A 20,429-nucleotide genomic window follows, 5' to 3' on the forward strand; every position below is an offset into this window, starting at 1 on the left:
GGCAATGCTTAAGACACTGAAGCCAATTAATAATCTCACTTAATTTTTAAATTGCTCCATAGAGTTTTTTTTTTCTCCCAAGGCTGGTGTTTCATTCTCAGCCTTAGTTTTAATTGTTCGTTAAATTTCTAATAGAGTAGATGAGTTGTGTGTCTGCTTTTTAGGAGCTGTCACTGGGAAGTGGTTTATTTCATACTTCTTGGTACCTACTGCTTATAGAAGAGAGAAGAAAAATGCTGTGATCATAAATTAACATCATTTGTTATTTTGAGTGCGGCAAGTAATTCATAGCCTGTTGGAAGAGAGAACAAGAACTTTTTGCAAAAATTCAACAGCAGATGCTTCATTCAGAAAAGGATATATTAATATATTTACAGCCTGGCCTTGGGCATGTTTACGCAGAAGCTGAGTTCAGCGGGGCTTTTTCTCAAGTAGGTATGCATTGTGTTAAGGCCTTTATCAGTGAATTCCCTGTTCAGACTGTTCCATATTGGTGTGCTAACTTCACACTCTTAAAGTCGACTGTTGCTGGAAAGGAGTGCTATCTCCTTAGAAATAAATAAAAATTTGAACAAGCTGGGTGGCAGCTTCATTATAGGAAAAACGGAATATCATCTTTGTTTTATGGGCTCATGAAACTGCTCGGTTACCCAGTTACTCTTGTGGAATTTACGTGCCTTCTGTTTATGGTAAATACGGGCTTGTTGAATTTGTCTAGTGATGTTCTTGCATTTTCTCCCTCGAAGTAGGAGGTCACGGCTTACAAAGGGGTTAACTTCCACTCCTTGCTCCCGATAGACAGGAAATCTCAGGTGTTTTTCAAGTAGCTGAAGTCCATCCCCCTTCTCCCCGCATGCTCAGGTGTGGTTCCCCAGTTCCCGATATAGGTGTTTCAGCAGGGATTCGAACTGGCAACCTCTGGCCTGCTAATCAAGTCACTTTCCCACTGCGCCATTAGGAGGCTGGGGTTGGTTGAGTAGCAATATTTTATTCAAACCCAAGGCCATTGCAGTGGCCAGATGTACCTTTGCACAGCTTTGGCTAGTGCGCCTTTCTCGAGAAGGCAGATCTGGCCACAGTTACCCATGCCTTAGTCACGTCAAGGCTGGATTACTGTAATGTGCTCTATGTGGGGCTGCCCTTGAAGAATATCCGGAAACTGCAGCTAGTGCAAAATGCGGCAGCTAGGGTTTTATCCGGAGCTGCCCGGTGGGAGCACATCACACCCATTTTGAAAGAGCTGCACTGGCTACCAGTTTGTTTCCGGGTCCAATTCAAGGTGCTGGTTTTGACCTTTAAAGCCCTTAACGGTTTGGGCCCAGGATACTTGAGGGACCTCCTGCTCCCAAAGGTTGCTGCCTGCTTGACGAGGTCATCTGAGGGGGGGCTCTGCTCCGGGTGCCGACAATGAGGGAGGCTCGGTTGTCGTGCACATGGGACAGGGCCTTCTCTGTTGGTGCCCCCAGACTCTGGAATGCTCTCCCGGTGGCTATTCGCTCCTCGGTCTGCATCACAGCTTTTAGAAAAAGTGTAAAATCTGCTTTTTGCCCAGGCATTTATTTGATTCTCTGCTGCTGCTCTTTATAGTCTGTATTGCTTTTATGCTTTTGTTTTAAATTTTTAATCAGATTTGTTTAATTTTTTTTCTTCACTTAATATTTTAATTGTGTCTCTGTTACCATCTTGTGTTTAAATTTTTTGCTGTAAACCGCCTTGGGATTGCTTTAATGAAAGGCGGTCTATAAATTTAACAATAAATAAATTGTGGAGCAGTCCAAGTTACATTGCCCTACCAGTGTGTTCTTGTGTTGTTGGACACCAGTGAGGTTTTGATTTGGGAGCTTTGCTTCTAGCAGCTAAATCTCCAGAATCTGAACAGCTAGGATTCCTGCCAGGATGCTTTCCCCGTACCCCAAACCACCATTTGACTAGAATGGTCTTGTCTCTTCAGTGTAGTCATACTGGAATTTGGTACTATCTTTCTGCCTGTGTTTTGCATTTGACTGTGATTCTTCTGGATTTGCCTCCTCTTCATTCCAGTCCAACCAAAGTAGTTGGGAGCAGAGGTTTCAGAGAGCCCTGCTGACTTAAGAATAAGAACATTGCACGGGTCTTTTATGAGAAACCAAACCTTGCTATTCTCTAAAAGAAATCTTGTAGACATCCTAATCAAACAACTAGGAAAGTTGCTTAGATGCATTGAATCTGATTGAGCTAATCTATGGAGCTTGTTAAATATTTCTTTGACAATTAGATATTTTTGCTGCTGGAGGGAAAAGGGCATTGGCCTCTTATGTGTTCTGGCAAAAATAATAGTCAGGGTTTCTAAATGATAATGTTACAGCAGCTGCCCCCCACCCAGCTCCCCAGAGCATAAGAGACCCTTATGCTGGGGAATGAAGGACTTCTAGCTAAAAGGTGTACATTGAGCTGCTTTTTGAACTTTTGTTTTAGAAATGGTAAAATACTTAATTTGTGCACAAATACCAAGAGGTTTCTGTGCTACAAACACAGAAGAGGTCAAGAGAAGACTGGAGACTGAAGCCAGGCTGGTATGGTGGTGGCTTAGTTGGGCAGCTGTCCACACATACAGCTGGATAATGCTTGCTTGTGGAATTGGGCAGGTCTGTGTTAAATGTACACCTCCAAGCTCTCTAGCCCCCAGTGCTGGCCTGACCGAAAAGACCTCTGTGTAATCTACCTCCTGCAAATGATCTGTACTCACAACTTTGTTAGAACTGTAATATAGTTAATATCTTACAGAATGGGAGTCTAATTGTTCTTGGAGCGTCCTTGTTGAAGACTTCAGATACAGTTTTAGTTGGGCCATATAAAATAAAATGAGCCTTTGTTAAGCTCTGTATCTTGCCCAGATAAATCTGATCCAAACAATGACAGATCATTTCCTACTGCTTACTGTGAAGGTTGTCTTCTCCACTGAAAAAGAATGAATTCCATCTTGCCAGGTTCAAGGTGCCCAGACCTGTTTGTCTGGAAATTCTGGGTTGACACTTAGAAGCATTCTCATTTAGATGAGTCTTTTGCACCCAAGTTATTTGTTCAGATAGTAATAATTTCCTCCCTCCCTTCAAGCAAAGGATCTCTACCTTATGGCTGCAAAGAGATTCTCTTGCCTTGACATGATGCAGCTGCTGCTTTCCAACCTAAAACGGCTTAATGTCTCTTTGGTGAGACATCAAGCTGGCATCCTGACTACATTTACTTGAAGACCCCATGAAATTAAAAGGATGTTAGGCATGCCTAATAAGGCTTTGCTTGCTTGAGCAGTGGTTTCCTGTTTTGGTCCGGCATAATAGAACAGCTGGGCGGGGGACTGTGACTTTAAGCGGGGTGGTGGTGGTACTTACCCCCCCCCCCCGCCACTCCTCCTCCTCCGGCGCTGGTCCTTGGAAAAATCTTCTTGGGGCGGCAGAGCTCCTCTCTGCCGCCCCTGCCCCCGTCGTTGTTCGTCAAGCCTTAAGAGAGACGAGCGCTAGCGGCGCGCATGCGCCCTGCGAGGCACACTCGTCTCTGATGCTGCAGTGCCCGCGCCGCATATGTCACAGTGACGTATGCAGCGCGCGCTGCAGCGTCAGAGACGAGCGCGCGCACCGCACAGGGCGCATGCACATGGTTAGCGCTCGTCTCTGTTAAGGCTTGACGAACAATGACGGGGGCAGGGGCGGCAGAGAGGAGCTCTGCCACCCCAAGAAGATTTTTCCAAGGACCAGCACCGGAGGGGGAAGAGAGGCGGGGGAGGGGGTAAGTACTACTAACCCCCCGTTTAAAGTCACAGTCTCCCCCCCCTTGCCGGACCGGGGGGGACTCCGAGCCATGCACACCCCTAGTTTCCTGTTTACTACTGGAATAAAAGCTATGCTTAAACATAAAGGTGGGATCTCAAACTGCTTGAGATTCTTCATCAACATAGGAAGCTGTCAGACCACTGGTCCATCTGGCCCAGTATTGTCTACACAGACTGGCAGTGGCTTCTCTAAGGTTGCAGGCAGGAGTCTCTCTCAGCCCTATTTTGGAGATGCCAGGGAGGGAACTTGGAATCTTCTGAACACAAGCATTCATGTGCTCTTCCCAGAGTGGGCCCATCCCCTGAGAGGAATATCTTGCAGTGCTCACACATGTAGCCTCCCTTTCAAATGCTGCCATGATGACTATGGGCCTACCCAACTGGTCCCTGGACCAACACATGATGCTGGTCACATGCTTGATTTGTCTTTTGCTATGATCAAGATGGTGTTCTGTGGGTGGGGACTCCTGTCATCTCCCCATTGTCATGGATGGATCCCCATCTGGTTAAGGTAGAACTTACAGCCACAACCCACCTCTGCTGGGGTGAAGGACCTACTAGATCCACTAGTCCACCCAAATAGGCTACTGGCTCCACAAGGATTCCAAGAAGCCTTGGAAGAGGTTAGGATTGGTTCTGCTAGTGATTCTGTCAATGCTCTGCTGCAGACATGGAGTAATGAACTCACTAGAGCAGTAGACACAGTCACTCCTAAGTATCCTCTCCGACCTGCTTTAAAGACAGCCCTGTGGTATTTGGATGAACTGTGGGAGCTGAAGCGGCAAGGTAAATGACCATAACATAATCAGAGGAAGACTTGTGCAAATCTTATCGGGCATAACACAGAGCACATTTGAGCACAACACAAAGCAGTTTTCTGCCTACATTGCTTGCACAAATTCAGATCCAGCTGAGTTGTCTAGGGTTGTGAGGGGGATAGTGTGTACCCCCTCCCTCTTGAATTTAAACTTGGATCGATTGGTCACTCGCTGTGATGTTTTTAACAACTTCTTTGCGGATAAAATCAGATCTGGGCCGAGCTGGATTCCACAGTTACTACAGAGTCTACTGTGGAGGTGTCCAGCATTTCCTCTTATGGGCTTAGATTAGATCATTTTCAGTTTGTGACTCCTTAGGAAGTGGACAAACTGCTTTGGACTGTGCACCCTACAACCTGTTCTCTTGACCCTTGCCCAACTTGGCTTATCTCATCTGGCAATCATATTAAAGAGCCCCTGGTGGTGCAGTGGTAAAACTGCCGCCCTGTAACCAGAAGGTTACAAGTTCGATCCTGACCAGGGGCTCAAAGTTGACTCAGCCTTCCATCCTTCTGAGGTCGGTAAAATGAGTACCCAGAATGTTGGGGGCAATATGCTAAATCATTGTAAACTGCCTAGAGAGCTCCGGCTATAGAGCGGTATATAAATGTAAGTGCTATTGCTATATTATCAGAGAGCGTCTGGTAAATATTATAAATGAAGGAGGGCAGGATGCCTCCTTGTCTTAAGGAGGCTATTATTAGATCACTTTTGAAGAAACCTGCATTGGATCCCTCAGAGTTGGCTAATTATGGACCTGTTTCCAATCTTCCATGGTTGGGCAAGCAGATTGAGCAGGTGGTAGCCTCTCAGCTCCCAGCAGTTTTGGATAATGCAGATTATCTAGACCCATTTCAAACTAGTTTTCATGTAGGCTATGAGGTTGAGACTGCCTTGGTCGGCCTGATGGATAATCTCTAACTGGCTATTGACAGAGGGAGTGTGAGTCTGCTGATCCTTTTGGATCTCTCTGCGGCTTTTGATACCATCAACCATGGTAGCCTTTTGGACTGCTTGAGGGAGGTGGTATTGGGTGGTATTGTTTTACAGTGGTTCCGTTCCTACCTCTCTGGTAGATACACAGATGATATCACTTGGAGACTGTTATTCTGTAAAGTGAGAACGCCTTCATGTCGACCTCATCAGGAAATGGCATATCATCCCCAAATGCCTGCCTAGAGGTGGTAATGGTCTGGATAAGGGATAACCAATTGAAGTTGAATCCAAATAAGACGGAGATACTGAGGGGACCCAAGAGATAGCTTAGATCTGCCTGTTCTGGATGCATTTACACTTCCCTGAAAGATCAGGTACATAGCTTGGGAGTGCTCCCGGACCCAAAGCTCTTCCTGGTTTCTCAGGTTGAGGCAGTCGGTAGGAGTGCTTTCTGTCAGCTTTGGCGGATACATCGCTACATCCATTTCTAGAGCTAAATGACCTTAAAACAGTGGCACGTATGCTGGTAACCTCCCGGCTTGAATACTGTAATGTGCTTTATGTGGGGCTGTCTTTGTATGTAGTCCGGAAACTACACTTGGTACAGAATGCGGCAGCCAGATTTGTCTCTGGGACAACATGAAGGGACCACATAACACTGATTTTAAAAGAACTGCACTGGCTGCTGATAAGTTTCTGGGTGAAATACAAAGAGTTGCTTATTACCTATAAATCCCTTAACAGCTTGGGCCCAGGGTTTTTAAGAGAGCACCTCCTTCGTCATGAAGTCTGCCACTTGTTACGATCTTCTGGAGAGGTCCGGTTACAATTGTCGCCGGCTTGTTTGGTGGTGACCCAGGACCGGTCTTTATCTGTGGCTGCCCCAGGTCTTTGGAATATGCTCCCTGCTGAAATAAGAGTGTCTCCTTCTCTGTTTGTTTTCAGGAAGACCCTCAAGACTCTCCTGTTCTCGCAGGCTTTTAATTAGAATTAATTTTAATAATTTGTTATGTGATTTTGTGTTTCATGGATTTTAATCAGTGACTCTTTATAGTGTGTTAAACCTTGTACTCTGCCTAGAGATATGCATATCAGGTGCTATTAAAATATGATAAATAAATAAATGTAAACTAGGGTGGACCCTGCTTAGCAGAGGGAACAATTCATGCTTGCTACCACCACATTACTAGCTCTTTAATATAGTATGGGCAGAGAAGCAATATGCCAAGGTGTGTTATCTGACAGCTGCTTTGCTGAGTTTACACATCAGTTTTTCTGTGGGCAGGTGAATTTTTGTATTTCCCTCCAGTGGCCTGCAGAGTTTTGAGTTCAGACAGTTTCTCTGTCAAGTAGTTTTGGGTGGTTTTGGTTTGAAATAATAGTTTTGGCTGGTAATCAGAATCTGGACATGTTTCAACTGGAGGTGGCTATAGGCTATCTCCAGCCTCAGAAGCAAGATGCCTCTAAATACTACTTGCGGGGAGCAACAGCAAGAAAGACGGCATACCTTCATCCACCTCTTGCCTGTGGGCTTCTCGGAGGCATCTGGTGGGCCCCTGTGTGAAACAGGATGCTGGACTAGATAGGCCTTGGGCCTGATCCAGCAGGGCTGCTGTTATGTTCTTAAATATTCACAAAACTGGAGTTAGCTCTGTGCTGAGTGATGATTGTAAAATGTACACAGGATTTGGGTGTAAAACCTGGCTAGGTGGTTCCGTGCTTAAATGGGAAGGTGTGAGGGAGCCTACTGCTCTGCATTCGGGTTCCTCTCCTAGCAACCGTTAAGAGTTATAGTCTGTAGACATTTGAACAAACAGTGAAATGCATGGCTTTAGAGAGCATGCTGAAGAAAAAAAGCATACTAAATCTAGAGACTTGCCACATACAATGTTTATATACTTTGCTTATTTATAATCGAAGTAATTATTTCCAACCTCTACTTATCTTCATTATCATTAGGTGATTAATATCTCATAGCCAGCTTAGCATCCTTGTACATGAAAGAAGCCCCTGGAGCACATGGCACGACAGCTAAAATAATGAGCTAGCCATATTTAATATTGTCTCCTGAGTCAACCTTAAGCTGAAGCAGCATAATTTACTGTAAGGTTCTTGTTTGTCTCTGCCAGAGTCTGATAGCCTTATAGTACTCAAGTGACCCAACCATATTCCCAATCCATTTTAGGAAAGTTGGGCTTGCTATTCAGTGGTCAGAGATAATGGGTATACACTGCATGAGCATAAACAGCAGGCAGCAGTGAACAGGTAGGGCCAAGGCTGCATGTGCGCAAGATCAAGCGACACAGTAGAGAAGAGCTGGTCTTGTGGTAGCAGGCATGACTTGTCCCTTTAGCTAAGCAGGGTCTGCCCTGGTTGCATTTGAATGGGAGACCACATGTGTGGGCACTGCAAGATATTCCCTGATGGAGCCACTTTGGGAAGAGCAGAAGGTTCCAAGTTCCCTCCCTGGGTTCTCCAAGATAGGGCTGAGAGAGATTCCTGCCTGCAACCTTGGAAAAGCAGCTGCTGGTCTGGGTAGACAATATTGAGCTAGATAGACCAATGGTCTGACTCAGTAGATGGCATGTTCCTATGTTCCTACACAAGGAGAGAGCATTGGAGGGCAGTTCTGATTTCCTGTACACAAAGGAAAAGCCCTCACATCAGGCTTCAGTGGAAATAGAGTACTTGGTTGAGTGTTCGAGAGAACTGAGTGAGAATGTCAAAATAGTGAGGATGGTCTTTAAAACTGATCTTTAATGGAAGAAAATGAATCATTCTTATAGGCTTCAGTATCTAGAGGTTGAGGAAACATTGGTCAGCTCACTTGGCTGTCTGTAGTAGCATACATTTGTGTGCTAATTTCTTGTTTTATTTTTCATTTGTGTGTTGGGGGAGAGGGGCAGGCAGTGTATGAATAACCTGTGTACATAATATCTGGAAAACAGATGGTGCTACCAGTGTAGTTCAATAATACTGTTTTGGTAGAGTTCTATACAATACAGTATAAAGCATCTGCAAACATTTTATGATAGCCCAGGCTTAAGGTAAACCTGGAGGCAGCCATGGAATCTGTTTTTGAAGCTAGGTTTTCATCATGGAACATGTGGAGCAATAAGAAAACATCTTGGCTACAGGGATCACAGGATTTCCTGGTCAAGCCCCCATCATCTTTTCTGAGAAGTGACCCAGTGGGGCCAGAAATACTTTGTCTTGGCAGACCTTTGTGCTGCCTTGAAAATCATGACATGTGTTTGACTTTGACCAATCTATGCCTGTTTGAAAGCCCTTGCAGGATTGGAATTCAAATTAGGGGATTGTCGAGCCACCTAATGGTGCAGCGGGGAAGCAACTTGCCTAGGGAGCAAGAGGCTGTCAGTTCGAATCCCCACTGGTATGTTTCCTAGACTATGGGAAACACTTCTATCAGACAGCAGCGATATAGGAAGGTGCTGAAAAGCATCATCTCATACTGCATGGGAGGAGGCAATGGTAACCCCCTCCTGTATTCTACCAAGAAAACCATATGGCTTTGTGGTCGCTAGGAGTCGACACCGGCTCATTAGCACAATCTTTCTCTCTCGATTGTAGGAAGCAACTGGGATAAATTTGAAATGCGCCTAATAGACAGGAGAAAGCTAGGATCAGCAGTTATGAAAGCAATCTGGTCAAGACAACCAACACAAGAATTGGCATCAAGTTTTCAAGTAATTGCAGCTGTAACTTAGTGGTAGAGCATTTGCTTGCATGCAGAAGATCCCTGGCATCTCCAGATAGGGCTGGGAAAGACTTCTGGCTGATACCTTGGAGAGTCACTGCTGGCGAGTGTATGGACCCATGGTCTGACTTGGTATAAGGCAGCTTTCTAGGTTCTTACGGACTGCAGGAGTCATGTAGGATTTTTAAAGGTAAAATATTGCTGGATCAAATCTTAGCCACATCATCGTGAATGGCTAGAAGCACAAGGCAGAGGTAGCTCTTAATACATCAGGGTGAAAGTGAACCTACAAGAGGGGAATAAAAATCTCTGTAAATAAAACAACTTTTACTAGCACTTGAGCCTCACATCTACCCATTACTGCTTTTCATATATACGGTTTATAATCCTTGTGTGTGGGGGACTTTAAAAGGAAAAAAAGAGATGCATTCTTTAGCTGCTAGGACAGCAGTACAGCAAGAGAAAATAGACTAGCAGAAGGTGAACGTGCGTGGAATGGGAGCAGCAACTCTTCTCTGCCTATATATCAATCTGTTCTTATTGCTATTTTAAGAACTTATTTAATTTGTTAACATTGTGTGTTCGAATTATATTGTAAGCTACCTTAAGGTGGAGAGGAGGTTAAAATAAGGTCAAATGTAGTTTTTGAAACACTGGCCTGTGTGCTGTGCAGCAGTACAAGGATAGAATAGGGGCTCTGCCCTCACAGGGAGGCTGAGCCTAGCTGTGGTGAAGGCTGCTTTCATGACTCTCTGCCCACAGTGAGGGAGATGGGTGAGGCAGTATTTGGTTCCCTCCACTCCCTTCCCTGAAAAACCCCCTTTGCTTCTAGAAATAGGTCCCTGAGGGCCATGTGTCCCTCAGGGATACATTTCTATCAGCAAAAAGGGCTTTTGCAGGGAGGTATCTCCTTGCCCATGTGCACGGCTGTGGAACAAGCTTTCACAGCAGCTAGGCTCTAAGCGTTCTGCAAGGACAGAGCCCTTCTGCTGCACAGCATGTGGGCCAGTGCTTTTAAAAATACTGTCTGACATCCTGACTTAAACATACTCCAAGTCCCATTTAAATTAAAAGTATAAGTTAGACATGCTTAATTTGTCCTTTTAATTTCAATGGAAGTACACTTAGTAAGGATGTCAGCGACTGTTCTAAGGTGCTGGAACATAAACGCAGGTCTTTATGCATTCTGTGGTAGAAATGCAAAGAGGGACCAACTGGTGAATCTGCTATTGCAATGTGACATTATTTTGCTTAATGCCATTTTTAAAATATTAAATTTGGTCCCATCATGAGTAAGTTATTTCAACAGTTCTAAGAGTTGTGCAAATTCTCCAGGATTTGTTTGGGGTGGGGGGACCCACTTTCTGTTTTCCTACAAGAACTAATTATCATTACTCCAATTGCAGTACATGCTCATTTTAAAAAAAGATCCTGATAAAGGAAATATTTTAGGAAAGCAATAAGATGGGCCTATCAAATCTCTTTGAGATATTGTTTGAGCATTTCCTGGCTGGGTTCCAGGTTGTAGCTGATTGAAATAGTGAGCGAGATGCATCAAGAAAATGAATTCACTTGTTTGGCAAAATGGAATTTTTTGTTTTAGATCACTCTAGCAACTGTTGTGCACGAAGAAGCAAAAGTGTGAGATGTGAGAAGCAATCTAATCTTATTTTAGTGAACCTGTTTATAAGCAAGTCATATGACTTTCTCCATTCAGATTCATACATTCTTGAAGCTGCTGCTTCTGTTTAGAATAATAGAATTTTTGTTCCCTTCTAGGAACATAGGAAGCTGCCATATACTGAGTTGGATCATTGGTCCATCTAGCTCAGTACTATCTACCCAGACTGACAGCGGCTTCTCCAAGGCTGCAGGCAGGAGTGTCTCTCAGGCCTATCTTGGAGATGCCAGGGAAGGAACTTGGAACCTTCTGCTGCTCTTCCTAAAGCAGCCCCATCCCCTAAGGGGAACATCTTACAGTGTTCACATTTAGTCTCTCATTATTCACATTTAGTCTCTCAAATACAAACTGGGGTGGATCCTGCTTAGCAAAAGGGACAATTCATGCCTGCTACCACCTAATGGTGCAGTGGGGAAATGCTTGACTGACAAGCAGAAGGTTGCCGGTTCAAATCCCCGCCCGGTGGTACTATATCGGGCAGCAGCGATATAGGAAGATGCTGCAAGGCATCATATCATACTGTGAGGGAGGAGGCAATGGTAAACCCCTCCTGTATTCTACCAAAGACAACCACAGGGGTCTGTGGGTGCCAGGAGTTGAAATCGACTTGTCAGCACACTTCACTTCACCACAAGACCAGTTTTCTTTAAGGAGATCTGGTTTCTTGGCTTAAGGATCTTCTAATATACAAAAACTATTTTCCCCCATCGGATTCGGTAATCCAGAGGTTACTAGTGTTTGAACTGTGTGGAAAGGGTTCTTCTGTGGTGGTTTCCCTCCCCCTTGAAAATGGAAAGAAAATGCACCACTTGTCCCATAGGATTCTGTTATCCCATCAGAGGAAGGCTGGTCCTCACTAAAGTGACCTGACTTAAAAGTGGCCTCTAGGAAAACAAAATGCTTACTAAGCTGTCCCAGAGCTCGTACCTGCTGTCAGGCAGCACAAGCAGTGAGACAGCTTCTGTATAGTAAGGTTTGTATCCGGCACTTCCCATTCTTGTTCACTTTTTTTAGTCATCTTGCCACTTTACTAGGGGCTTCAGAATGGCGTGTATCCTTTGCAGTATCCCTGGGAGATACACTATTCTCAGCTCCTTGGAGAAATGAGAGGATAATTCAACACATCTTAGTTGCCTAGAACTAATTAGCCTAAGATAAGGCGACTCATCCAAAGCCACTGTATCTTAAGAAGGCTATTGTAGAACAGGAAAAGGTGCAGAAGAAGGCAACCAAGATGATCAGGGGCCTGGAGCACATTTCTTATAAGGCTGGGCTACTGCATCTGGGGCTCTTTACTTTGGAAAAGAGGCAACTAAGGGGAGACATGATTGAGGTGTATAAAATTATGCATGGAGTGGAGGAGGTGGACAGAGAAATTTTTCTCCCTCTCTTACAACACTTGAACCAGGGTCATCCCATGAAACTTTAGATTGGGAAATTTAGGACCGACAAGAGGAATATCTTTTTCACACAGTGCATAATTAATCTATGGAATTTTTGCCATGAGATGTGATGACTACTAGTTTTGATGGCTTTAAAAAGGGTTTGGATAACTTCATGGAGGAGTGGTCTATCAATGGCTACTAGTCTGGTGGCTGTGGGACACCTCTAGCCTCAGGATGATGCCTCTCAATACCAGTTGCAGGGGAATAATAGTAGGAGAGAGGGAATGCCCTCACCCCTTGCATGTGGACTCCCCAGAGGCATCTGGCGGGCCACTGTTTGAAACAGGATGCTGGATTGGATGGGCCTTGGGCCTGAAACAACAGGACTGTTCTTATGTTCACCCTGTGAGTGTCAAAGTTTAGCACATAGTTTAGGACTTGTGTTTCCCACGTCTAAGCCCTCGACAGCGCTCCATGCAGGCTCTGCTTGCAGCTTTATCTTGCCATATTCATCTAGATAAAGCAACAATCCAATTGTGTAAAGTGCTGTGAATTTTGAACTAACGACCTGGTTGTTGGAAAAAAGCCCATTCTCTTCTGGTGGCATTCAGATTGTGCCTCCTTAATTGATATGTCTGGTAGCCTAGAAATGATGGACCAAAAATACTTCGAGTGCCAGTTCAATAATGTACAGGATGAAGGTCTCCTTTTTTGAAATCATATAACATATCCATCTTGGGCAGGAAAAGGTCCTATCCTACTTTAATTTGCCCGTCTTCTGTGTGTCCTTCACAATTGATTTCTTAATTTAATCTTAATATTTTTTCTTTCTTCTAACTGTTTTGAGGATTACATTTTTATCCTGTATTTCAGTATCCTTCCAGCGGCAGTCAGGGAGTTGTGCTTTATTAGAGAAGTTAAATGTGCATTCGAGTGTACTGTGTTTGGCTTGCTTTAGTGCAACTGGTCAAACAACAACAAAGCGTAGTGCATTTCACTATAAATTGCAAACTCCTCTATAAGGTAGGCTAATATTCCTACACTGTAGCTGAGATCTGAGGCGGAAGGCTGCATGTTTAAGAGCAGCTAATGAGCTGTATAGAAATCAACAGTGAGCAAGCCAGCTGTATACAAAATAAACCAGGCCCCAAACTGTCATAGTATCTCCCTAAAATGTCCATTCTTAAAACTCTTGTTTTGGTGTCTGGTCTTAATTTTGAGTAGTTTAAGCTACCTCTTCCTTGGGTTTTTCTCCTTGTACCAAGCTGATCCTGAAAGTATATATTTCTGTTAAAGACCACACACACATGCATACATATGCCAACTGCTATAAAGTGCCTCAGGAGAGAGATATGATAGCAGTTGAACAGAAGAATAATGTATAATTTGATACCTACTCTTAGCCATTAGATTGCATCAGCTCTCCATATCAACTCAACTTCCTAGTGCTAGAGAGAGCTCAGGAGGGGAGATTGCTTTATCTGCACCAGCTACAGCAGAAGTGCACAGGTAAGGGAGCACTGCTAATTAATATTGTCTGGAGACATGCAGTTAGAGTTCCAAATAAATTAGTTTATTTAGGAAATACATCAGGGAGACAGAGACCCACCATGCCTCTTGCTAGCTACATACAGGAAGAGGGGGAGGGAGAAGATGCAGATGGAAGTCTCATTCCCAGGTGAGAGAATGAAACCTGAAACTATCAGTCTAACTGGAGAGGTCCATCTTTAGTTGCCGCCAGCTCAGCTGGTGGCCACATGGGGACGAGCCTTCTCAGCTGCTGCCCCCGAGACTGGAGATTTTGCTCCCTACTGAAATACGACCCTCTCTATCTCTGACAGTTTTTAAAAAACACTTGAAAACCCACCTCTTCACCTAAGCCTTTTCAGCTATTTAGATGTTTAAGTTTCAGTCTGTTTGACTTTTAGATTCTCTAAATTGTGTTGAGTTTTTTGTGTATGTTTTTGCTTGTTTTATGTTGTTAACCGCCCAGAGATGAAGGTTTGGGGCAGTGTACAAATTTGACAAATAAATAAATTACAAAGGAGGATCTGAGTAGGGAAAGCATGGTCAGAGGGGGAATTCCCTTACTGGCAGTCTCTATCCCTAATGCCCCTGCTGGTTAATAGAGCTGTTGGTGCTAAGAGTCGATGCCATTAGGAGCTACATCTTGAATACCTAGTCATTACTGAGATTCTGATGCACTCAAATGCACCGAATTCTGACTGGAGGTTCTGAGGATAGTGAGGTATGTTACAATGCAGTGGCTCCCATGCTGCACAGCAAGCAGCCGATCCAAGTAATAGGCAGGCTCGTTGTGCAATATGGGGACAAGTGGTGTGTGGCCGGGTGGGGAAGGAACGGCAATCTGTATTGCAGCCGTCTGTCTTTTGCTGTGACCCCACAGAGCTGGCTCCAAAAAGTAGTGTAGAAGGAATTTTTAATGAGAAAAGCAAAAACCTCACCAGTCGACCGAGAGAATATGCTTATTTGAACTTTCTAGATTGCGTTCTAAGATTAATTTGAAATGGTGGAATTTCAGGTTGAAAGGCAGGTGATGACACTAGAAGGAACTGACTTTGGAAAGGGAAAGAACCTTTTCTGTGGGCTTCCCCAAGTCTCTTTAAAAATAGTTTTATAACTTCTCAGCAAAACAGGGTAATGTGCTGCATTACATACTGTTCCACAAACTGTTGTTGCCCTTAGAACAACCAGCCACCCCTGGCCCCAGTTTCAGTTACTGGGGTCATAAATGTGCAATGGTTCCATCAGCCAGCTTTCCCTTTCCTTCCCGCCACCAATGGAAGTACCCAGAATATAACAGAGTTAACAGTACCTGATCCTGGGTGGCATCTTGGATTAGGATTCTACTTGCTGGTTTTGTTACAGGTGGGGATACTACATTAATCCACCAAGTTCTGTCTCCAATTTATATATTGAAGTCTCCTATCTGTACTATCTCTAGTCTTTTGACAGAGCAAAGGGGAAGAAAACACTCAGTTCTCAACAGGAACAGTTGGTAGACTAGATATTGCCCCTGTGAGCTTGTAGATAAATACAAAGTGCTTCCTGACCTATAAGGCGTTTTCCCTGCCCACCTTTATTTGTGTGATGAGATGGTTTGGCTGCTGGATCTGGCAGGGTCTTTACCAAGTGAGGAAAGTCACTCTCCCCAAACGAAGCTTTGCAAGACTAAGCTATACCTTTGGAAGAACACATAATAGAGAGCAAAACACGTTGCAAATAATTGAATTGCTCACTGGTTAGTGGATGTGATCATTCATGCTGCATGTGTTTGTAATATTGTGGATTTTAGTGTACAGCCTCATTGGGTCAAGACTGATAGGCTATTTAGACCTACATTTTCTCCCCTTAAAGATGATGAAGGGCTCAGTTCCTTGTACAGGTTCACTTCTGGTAGCCTACCATAATTGCCGAGTGTTCTGCTTGTGAATGATAACAGCATTTTAATGGCCTGTATACAGCTTTCTGTGTGCATCCCAGAACTTTCTTGAAAATTGTCTGCATGCATGACACAGAGCCCCAGAAGACTAGTGGTCTTCCTGGCCATGCTGCTCCATAATGCAGACTTGCACAGCAATAGGTCTTTGGCAGAGGTGTATCTAGGGAAAATAGTGCCTAGGGCAAGCACTGAAATTGCGCCTCCTGTCCATACATCTGACACCTATCTTTCAGATAACTTTACCATAATATCAGCTCAAAAATACAAGTCAAACTCGTTAATCTTTTAATATTTCAAAAACTATTTAGCAGTGGACGTAGCCAGACCAAAAAATGCTGGAAAACTACAAATTTCAGTGTGCTGGGGCTCATGAAATACCCAAATACTATGTGGAGGTGTACTTGGAAAACTAAACAGAAGTACCTGTCTAATTCTCTACTATGCATTGTAGCATCACTATTATGTAAGTTTTAAAAATAAATGGAAAATTTGGCTTTTCCCAGCTACTCTGAAAATAATTAAAGGGTATGCAGAGTAAACTGTGTCACTGCTTGGAATATGTTCTAGTATTTCAGAAAGACAGTTAAAATGAGAGAAAGAGAGCAAGAAACTCCCAGTTGGCCTAATACTAAGTATTTCACACTGATTCAAAGACAAAACTCACCATTAATAGCCATATTATTAAGACATCACATTTGAATCACTTATCACAAGAAGCAAAGTAAGAGCAAATGAATACAATCCTAGCTCATAAGCTTCAGCTCAGTATTCACAAGCCCTGATTCTCTGCACATAGTTCCAAACTAAATATGTGTACAGTGACTTATATTATATTATTATTTTTTTATCTGTAGCCCCTTCAGGGTGCTTCCTAAAGGCTGGGGGGGGGTCTGCAAAGGTTCCCCCTCCCCGTGCTGGCCTCTAGGGCCTCGCAGGGACCATTTGAGCATGTGTCGTGGCCGTTGTTTAAAATTTTTTTTTTAAAAAAAAGGCCGCTAAAAACAGAGGCCATTTGAGCATGTGCAGTGGCCATTTTGTTTTCAGCGACCATTTTTATTTTTTATTTTATTTTAGAGAATGGCGCCCCCCTTCAAGTGGCGCCCGGGGCACGTGCCCTGCCTGCCCTACCCTAGATACGCCCCTGGTCTTTGGGGTGAGGAGAAGAAAATAATTTGCCTTTAAATCCACTTGATTGTTTCGCAGTCTTAATCTGAAGGTGTAGAGAATCTGAATTCTGTTGGTGTTTTGCAGTGCATCATATTTAACTCTTTTGAGCACCTTGCTGGCTAAGCTGTTTGATGACCTTCCTGCTTACAATGTATGTAAAACATACTATTAAATCAACAAAAGTGAATTGTCATATTGTGCCCAGGGGCTATATTCTGCTAGGCAACATTGGCTAACTGTTTAGGGCCCTCTAATGGTAAACAACTTACCTGTTACCTAGTATGGCTCACTGCAAGATAGCTTGGTTGCTGGAGAAATGGGGTCCAGCAATAATTCTTATTCTTATTGCCAGCGTGGTATAGTGGTTAGAGTGCTGGACTAGAACCAGGGAGACCTGAATTTGAATCCCCATTAAGCCATGATACTTGCTGGGTAACTCTGGGCCAGTCACTTCTCTCTCAGCCTAACCTACTTCACAGGGTTGTTGTGAGGAGAAACATAAGTATGTACTACACCGCTCTGGGCTCCTTGGAGGAAGAGCAAGATATAAAATGTAAATGTAAAAATTCTTCTTCTTCTTTTTCTTCTTCTGAACTGCTCTTCCAAAAATGTCTCAGGGTGGTTTACACAGAAAAATAATAAATAAATAAGATGAATATTAAATAAATAAATAAGATGGATACTTATTGACAGGTTTAGATATATCCAGACAAGTTCTGTGGCTTGGAACTGGTTCCCCTTTTGAAAAGTTATGTTAATGGTGATCTGTCTCAAAAATGGGTGTGTGGATTGCTGAAACTTGTTTTGCAAAGAATTTTATTAGTAAAACATTCAAATTGGTTCATGTGCTGTTTTAATTAGGGTATAATTTTGTTTTGAAGTAAAGATGAAACATTTTAAATGTTATGCCTTTCTTGAGCTCTTTGCTTTTGTCTTGGGAAAGTGTAGTACTTCTAAAATCTTTATTTGCACATGAATTACATTGTTTAAGTGTATAAAAGTGGATTTCAGCCATTGTGTATACTAATATAGTGTACAATATTCAACTAAAACTGGGAAGTGACTGACAGTCTGAGTGGGGTCTGTTTCTCTTGCTGACAATCGCTCTTATTGTGCTGGTATTACAGAAGGTAGCATTGAGAAGTTTCAATGGGTACAATGAAAAAGCCCATTTCCAGCATTTCTTTTTGCTCTTCGCAACACTGTGTCTCATTTAGTTTGACCAAGATGCCAAATCTGTACTGGGGCTATGATTCTCAATGATGGTGGCTACCAAGGGGCCGGAACTAGAGTCTGATACACCAGTGATGTCCTGTGAGTGAAGTCCTTTCTCTCCTTTAAATGAGCGACTGCCATCCCATTCTATGGGAGAAATTCTGGATTGAGGAAAAAATGTCCTCTATCCTATGATGCTGGGTGGTCAGCAGTGTTCTCTCATTTTTTTTCATCTATGTGCAGAATGAATTTTGTTCTGGCAGTATCAAGGCAGTGCACGCACACATATATTCAGAGTGGGATCTTCCTGATTCAACCTGAGTGGGATCTAAAATTAACTGAGCGGACATCAAAAAAATCTGTGAGCGGATGCACATGCACACACCTTAGAGGGCACACTGGTGGTCAGCCCTCGGGGGATTCGGCAAGGGGTATAGTGTGTACCCCACATGTGTTTGTGTGTAAATCCTCCTTTCATACACACCCGACACATCCTCATGATTGGCATCTTTCTTGTTAGTAGTAATTGACATGAGAGCAGGCTTTCCCCCCGATAAGTCCTTTAAGTGTGGTCTTAAAATTACTTGTAAATAGAACTAGTTAATGTTGTTTGTGTCTGCTGCTAGTGATTCTGAAAGGTTATGACATCTTGTATAGTCACTAGCATGGATGACAGTGGATAAATTATTCCATTGTGATAGACTAGTACTTATCAGCAAGGTCTTTGAGTAGCACTACTGGACATGGTTCAGCATGCAGGTGCCACTTTCTGAATGGATCTGTGAGAAGCTTTTTTTTTTTAAAAAAAAGTTTTGCTGGCTCTATTTTTGAAGTAATTTGTCTCTACAGAGTGGTTTAAAATGATTTCCCAGCTGGGTTTTATGAGACTGTATAGGTTTAAGCAGCAGTTTTGCTTCATCTTGTTCCAAAGGTAGGTTGTGCATGTCCTTTACATACTTGGTGGCGGGAGAGAAGGGAGGGGAGAAATCAAAGACAAAGGCATTACTGAGACAACAAATGATTGATGTGCGAACACCTTGAAAGAAGCAGTTCTGAGTGGTTAAAAACAAAACCCACAACAAGATAGTGGATTTGCATATCATAGTAAAAGTGACATAGTATAGTTATAAGAGCTCTGTCTTTAGGACACAAAATATGCTTACAAATGTCAGGAAAAAATACTTCTAGTATGCAGATGGATAGACTTTTTTTGTCTCAACACTTTCCTCCCGTTTCTTGCTGTAGGCATTGGCGTAGAAGATACTGGCTAACATCCAGACTGAGTTATTCGGTAGTACTGCTCCGGCGTTATTCTAAAGACCACTTGATTTTAATAGGACATTGAAGTAATTTTGGATGTCAGTCACTGTCAATGGATTATAGCAGTGAAATGGGTATGATATATCCAATTGGATATTCAAATAAAAGCTATGTTGCTGTACGAAATTTCTCTCCTCCCAGGAATTCCATGAGATCTGCTGAGAAGTTGTTACATAGGTCAGTGTGGGTATAGTGATAAGCTCACCTAACTTAAACCCTTGAGTTATATACTTTCTCTCTTCCAAGCGTTCTTTTAAGTGCTGGTGTTTTTCTAAAAAATTCTTAAATCTATGACTGAAAATCTGTTCACTACTCAATAGTATGTCTTTCAACCTTTTGTAATGTCAGTTTCATATGTTCTTGATTTGCTGTCAAATCTTCTGACCTAGACAGGACAAGCATTTATAATGTAAAGGAACAAGTGAAAAGTGAGGAAGGAGGAAAGGCACTTATTGAAAAAAAGCTAAGTGCTCCAAAGGGCAGAAACACAAATTACTTCACATTGCAAATCACCTTTCAAAGTTTTAATTGACGGACAAGATCTTCCTCATGGAACTGCATGAGTAATCAAAGTACATACACACAAACTAACTCTCTCTCTCTCTCTCTCTCTCTCTCTATATATATATATATATAGAGAGAGAGAGAGAGAGTGTATAGCTGAGATTTAAAGTGAAGATCTTGAGCGCTTGTGGTTATTAAAGATCCCATGGTGCACTCAGTAAGATTAGCAGAGTTAATTCCTATATCCTAGCCAAATTCCTATTAAAGGTAATTACATTCTAGCTACCTTAAGTCCCTTGCAGCTTTAATTGGAACAGAGCATTGTATACTCAAACATCTACAGAATATTCCTTAGCACTTGAAAGGCATTACTACTATAGATGCAAGAGAGAGCACGGTTTAAAATATAGTTGTCAG

General features: G+C 43.0%; 1 protein-coding gene across 22 annotated transcripts in view; it reads left to right on the forward strand.

Annotated features, from left to right (window-relative positions):
• Positions 1–20,429, forward strand: part of PLEKHA5 (pleckstrin homology domain containing A5) — a 261,638-nt gene that overhangs the window by 19,731 nt on the left and 221,478 nt on the right. Inside the window, exon 4 of one of the 22 annotated variants that reach the window (XM_053252357.1) lies at positions 19,434–19,984. The exons of the other annotated variants lie outside the window; for them this stretch is intronic. Within the exon in view, the coding sequence (XP_053108332.1) occupies positions 19,434–19,533 (100 nt within the window). The 3' untranslated portion in view covers positions 19,534–19,984. Of the gene's footprint in view, positions 1–19,433; positions 19,985–20,429 lie in introns of those variants that run through there. 22 annotated transcript variants of the gene reach the window in all.

Source organism: Hemicordylus capensis, chromosome 5 (assembly GCF_027244095.1).
Source record: "Hemicordylus capensis ecotype Gifberg chromosome 5, rHemCap1.1.pri, whole genome shotgun sequence".
NCBI classification, from domain to species: domain Eukaryota; kingdom Metazoa; phylum Chordata; class Lepidosauria; order Squamata; family Cordylidae; genus Hemicordylus; species Hemicordylus capensis.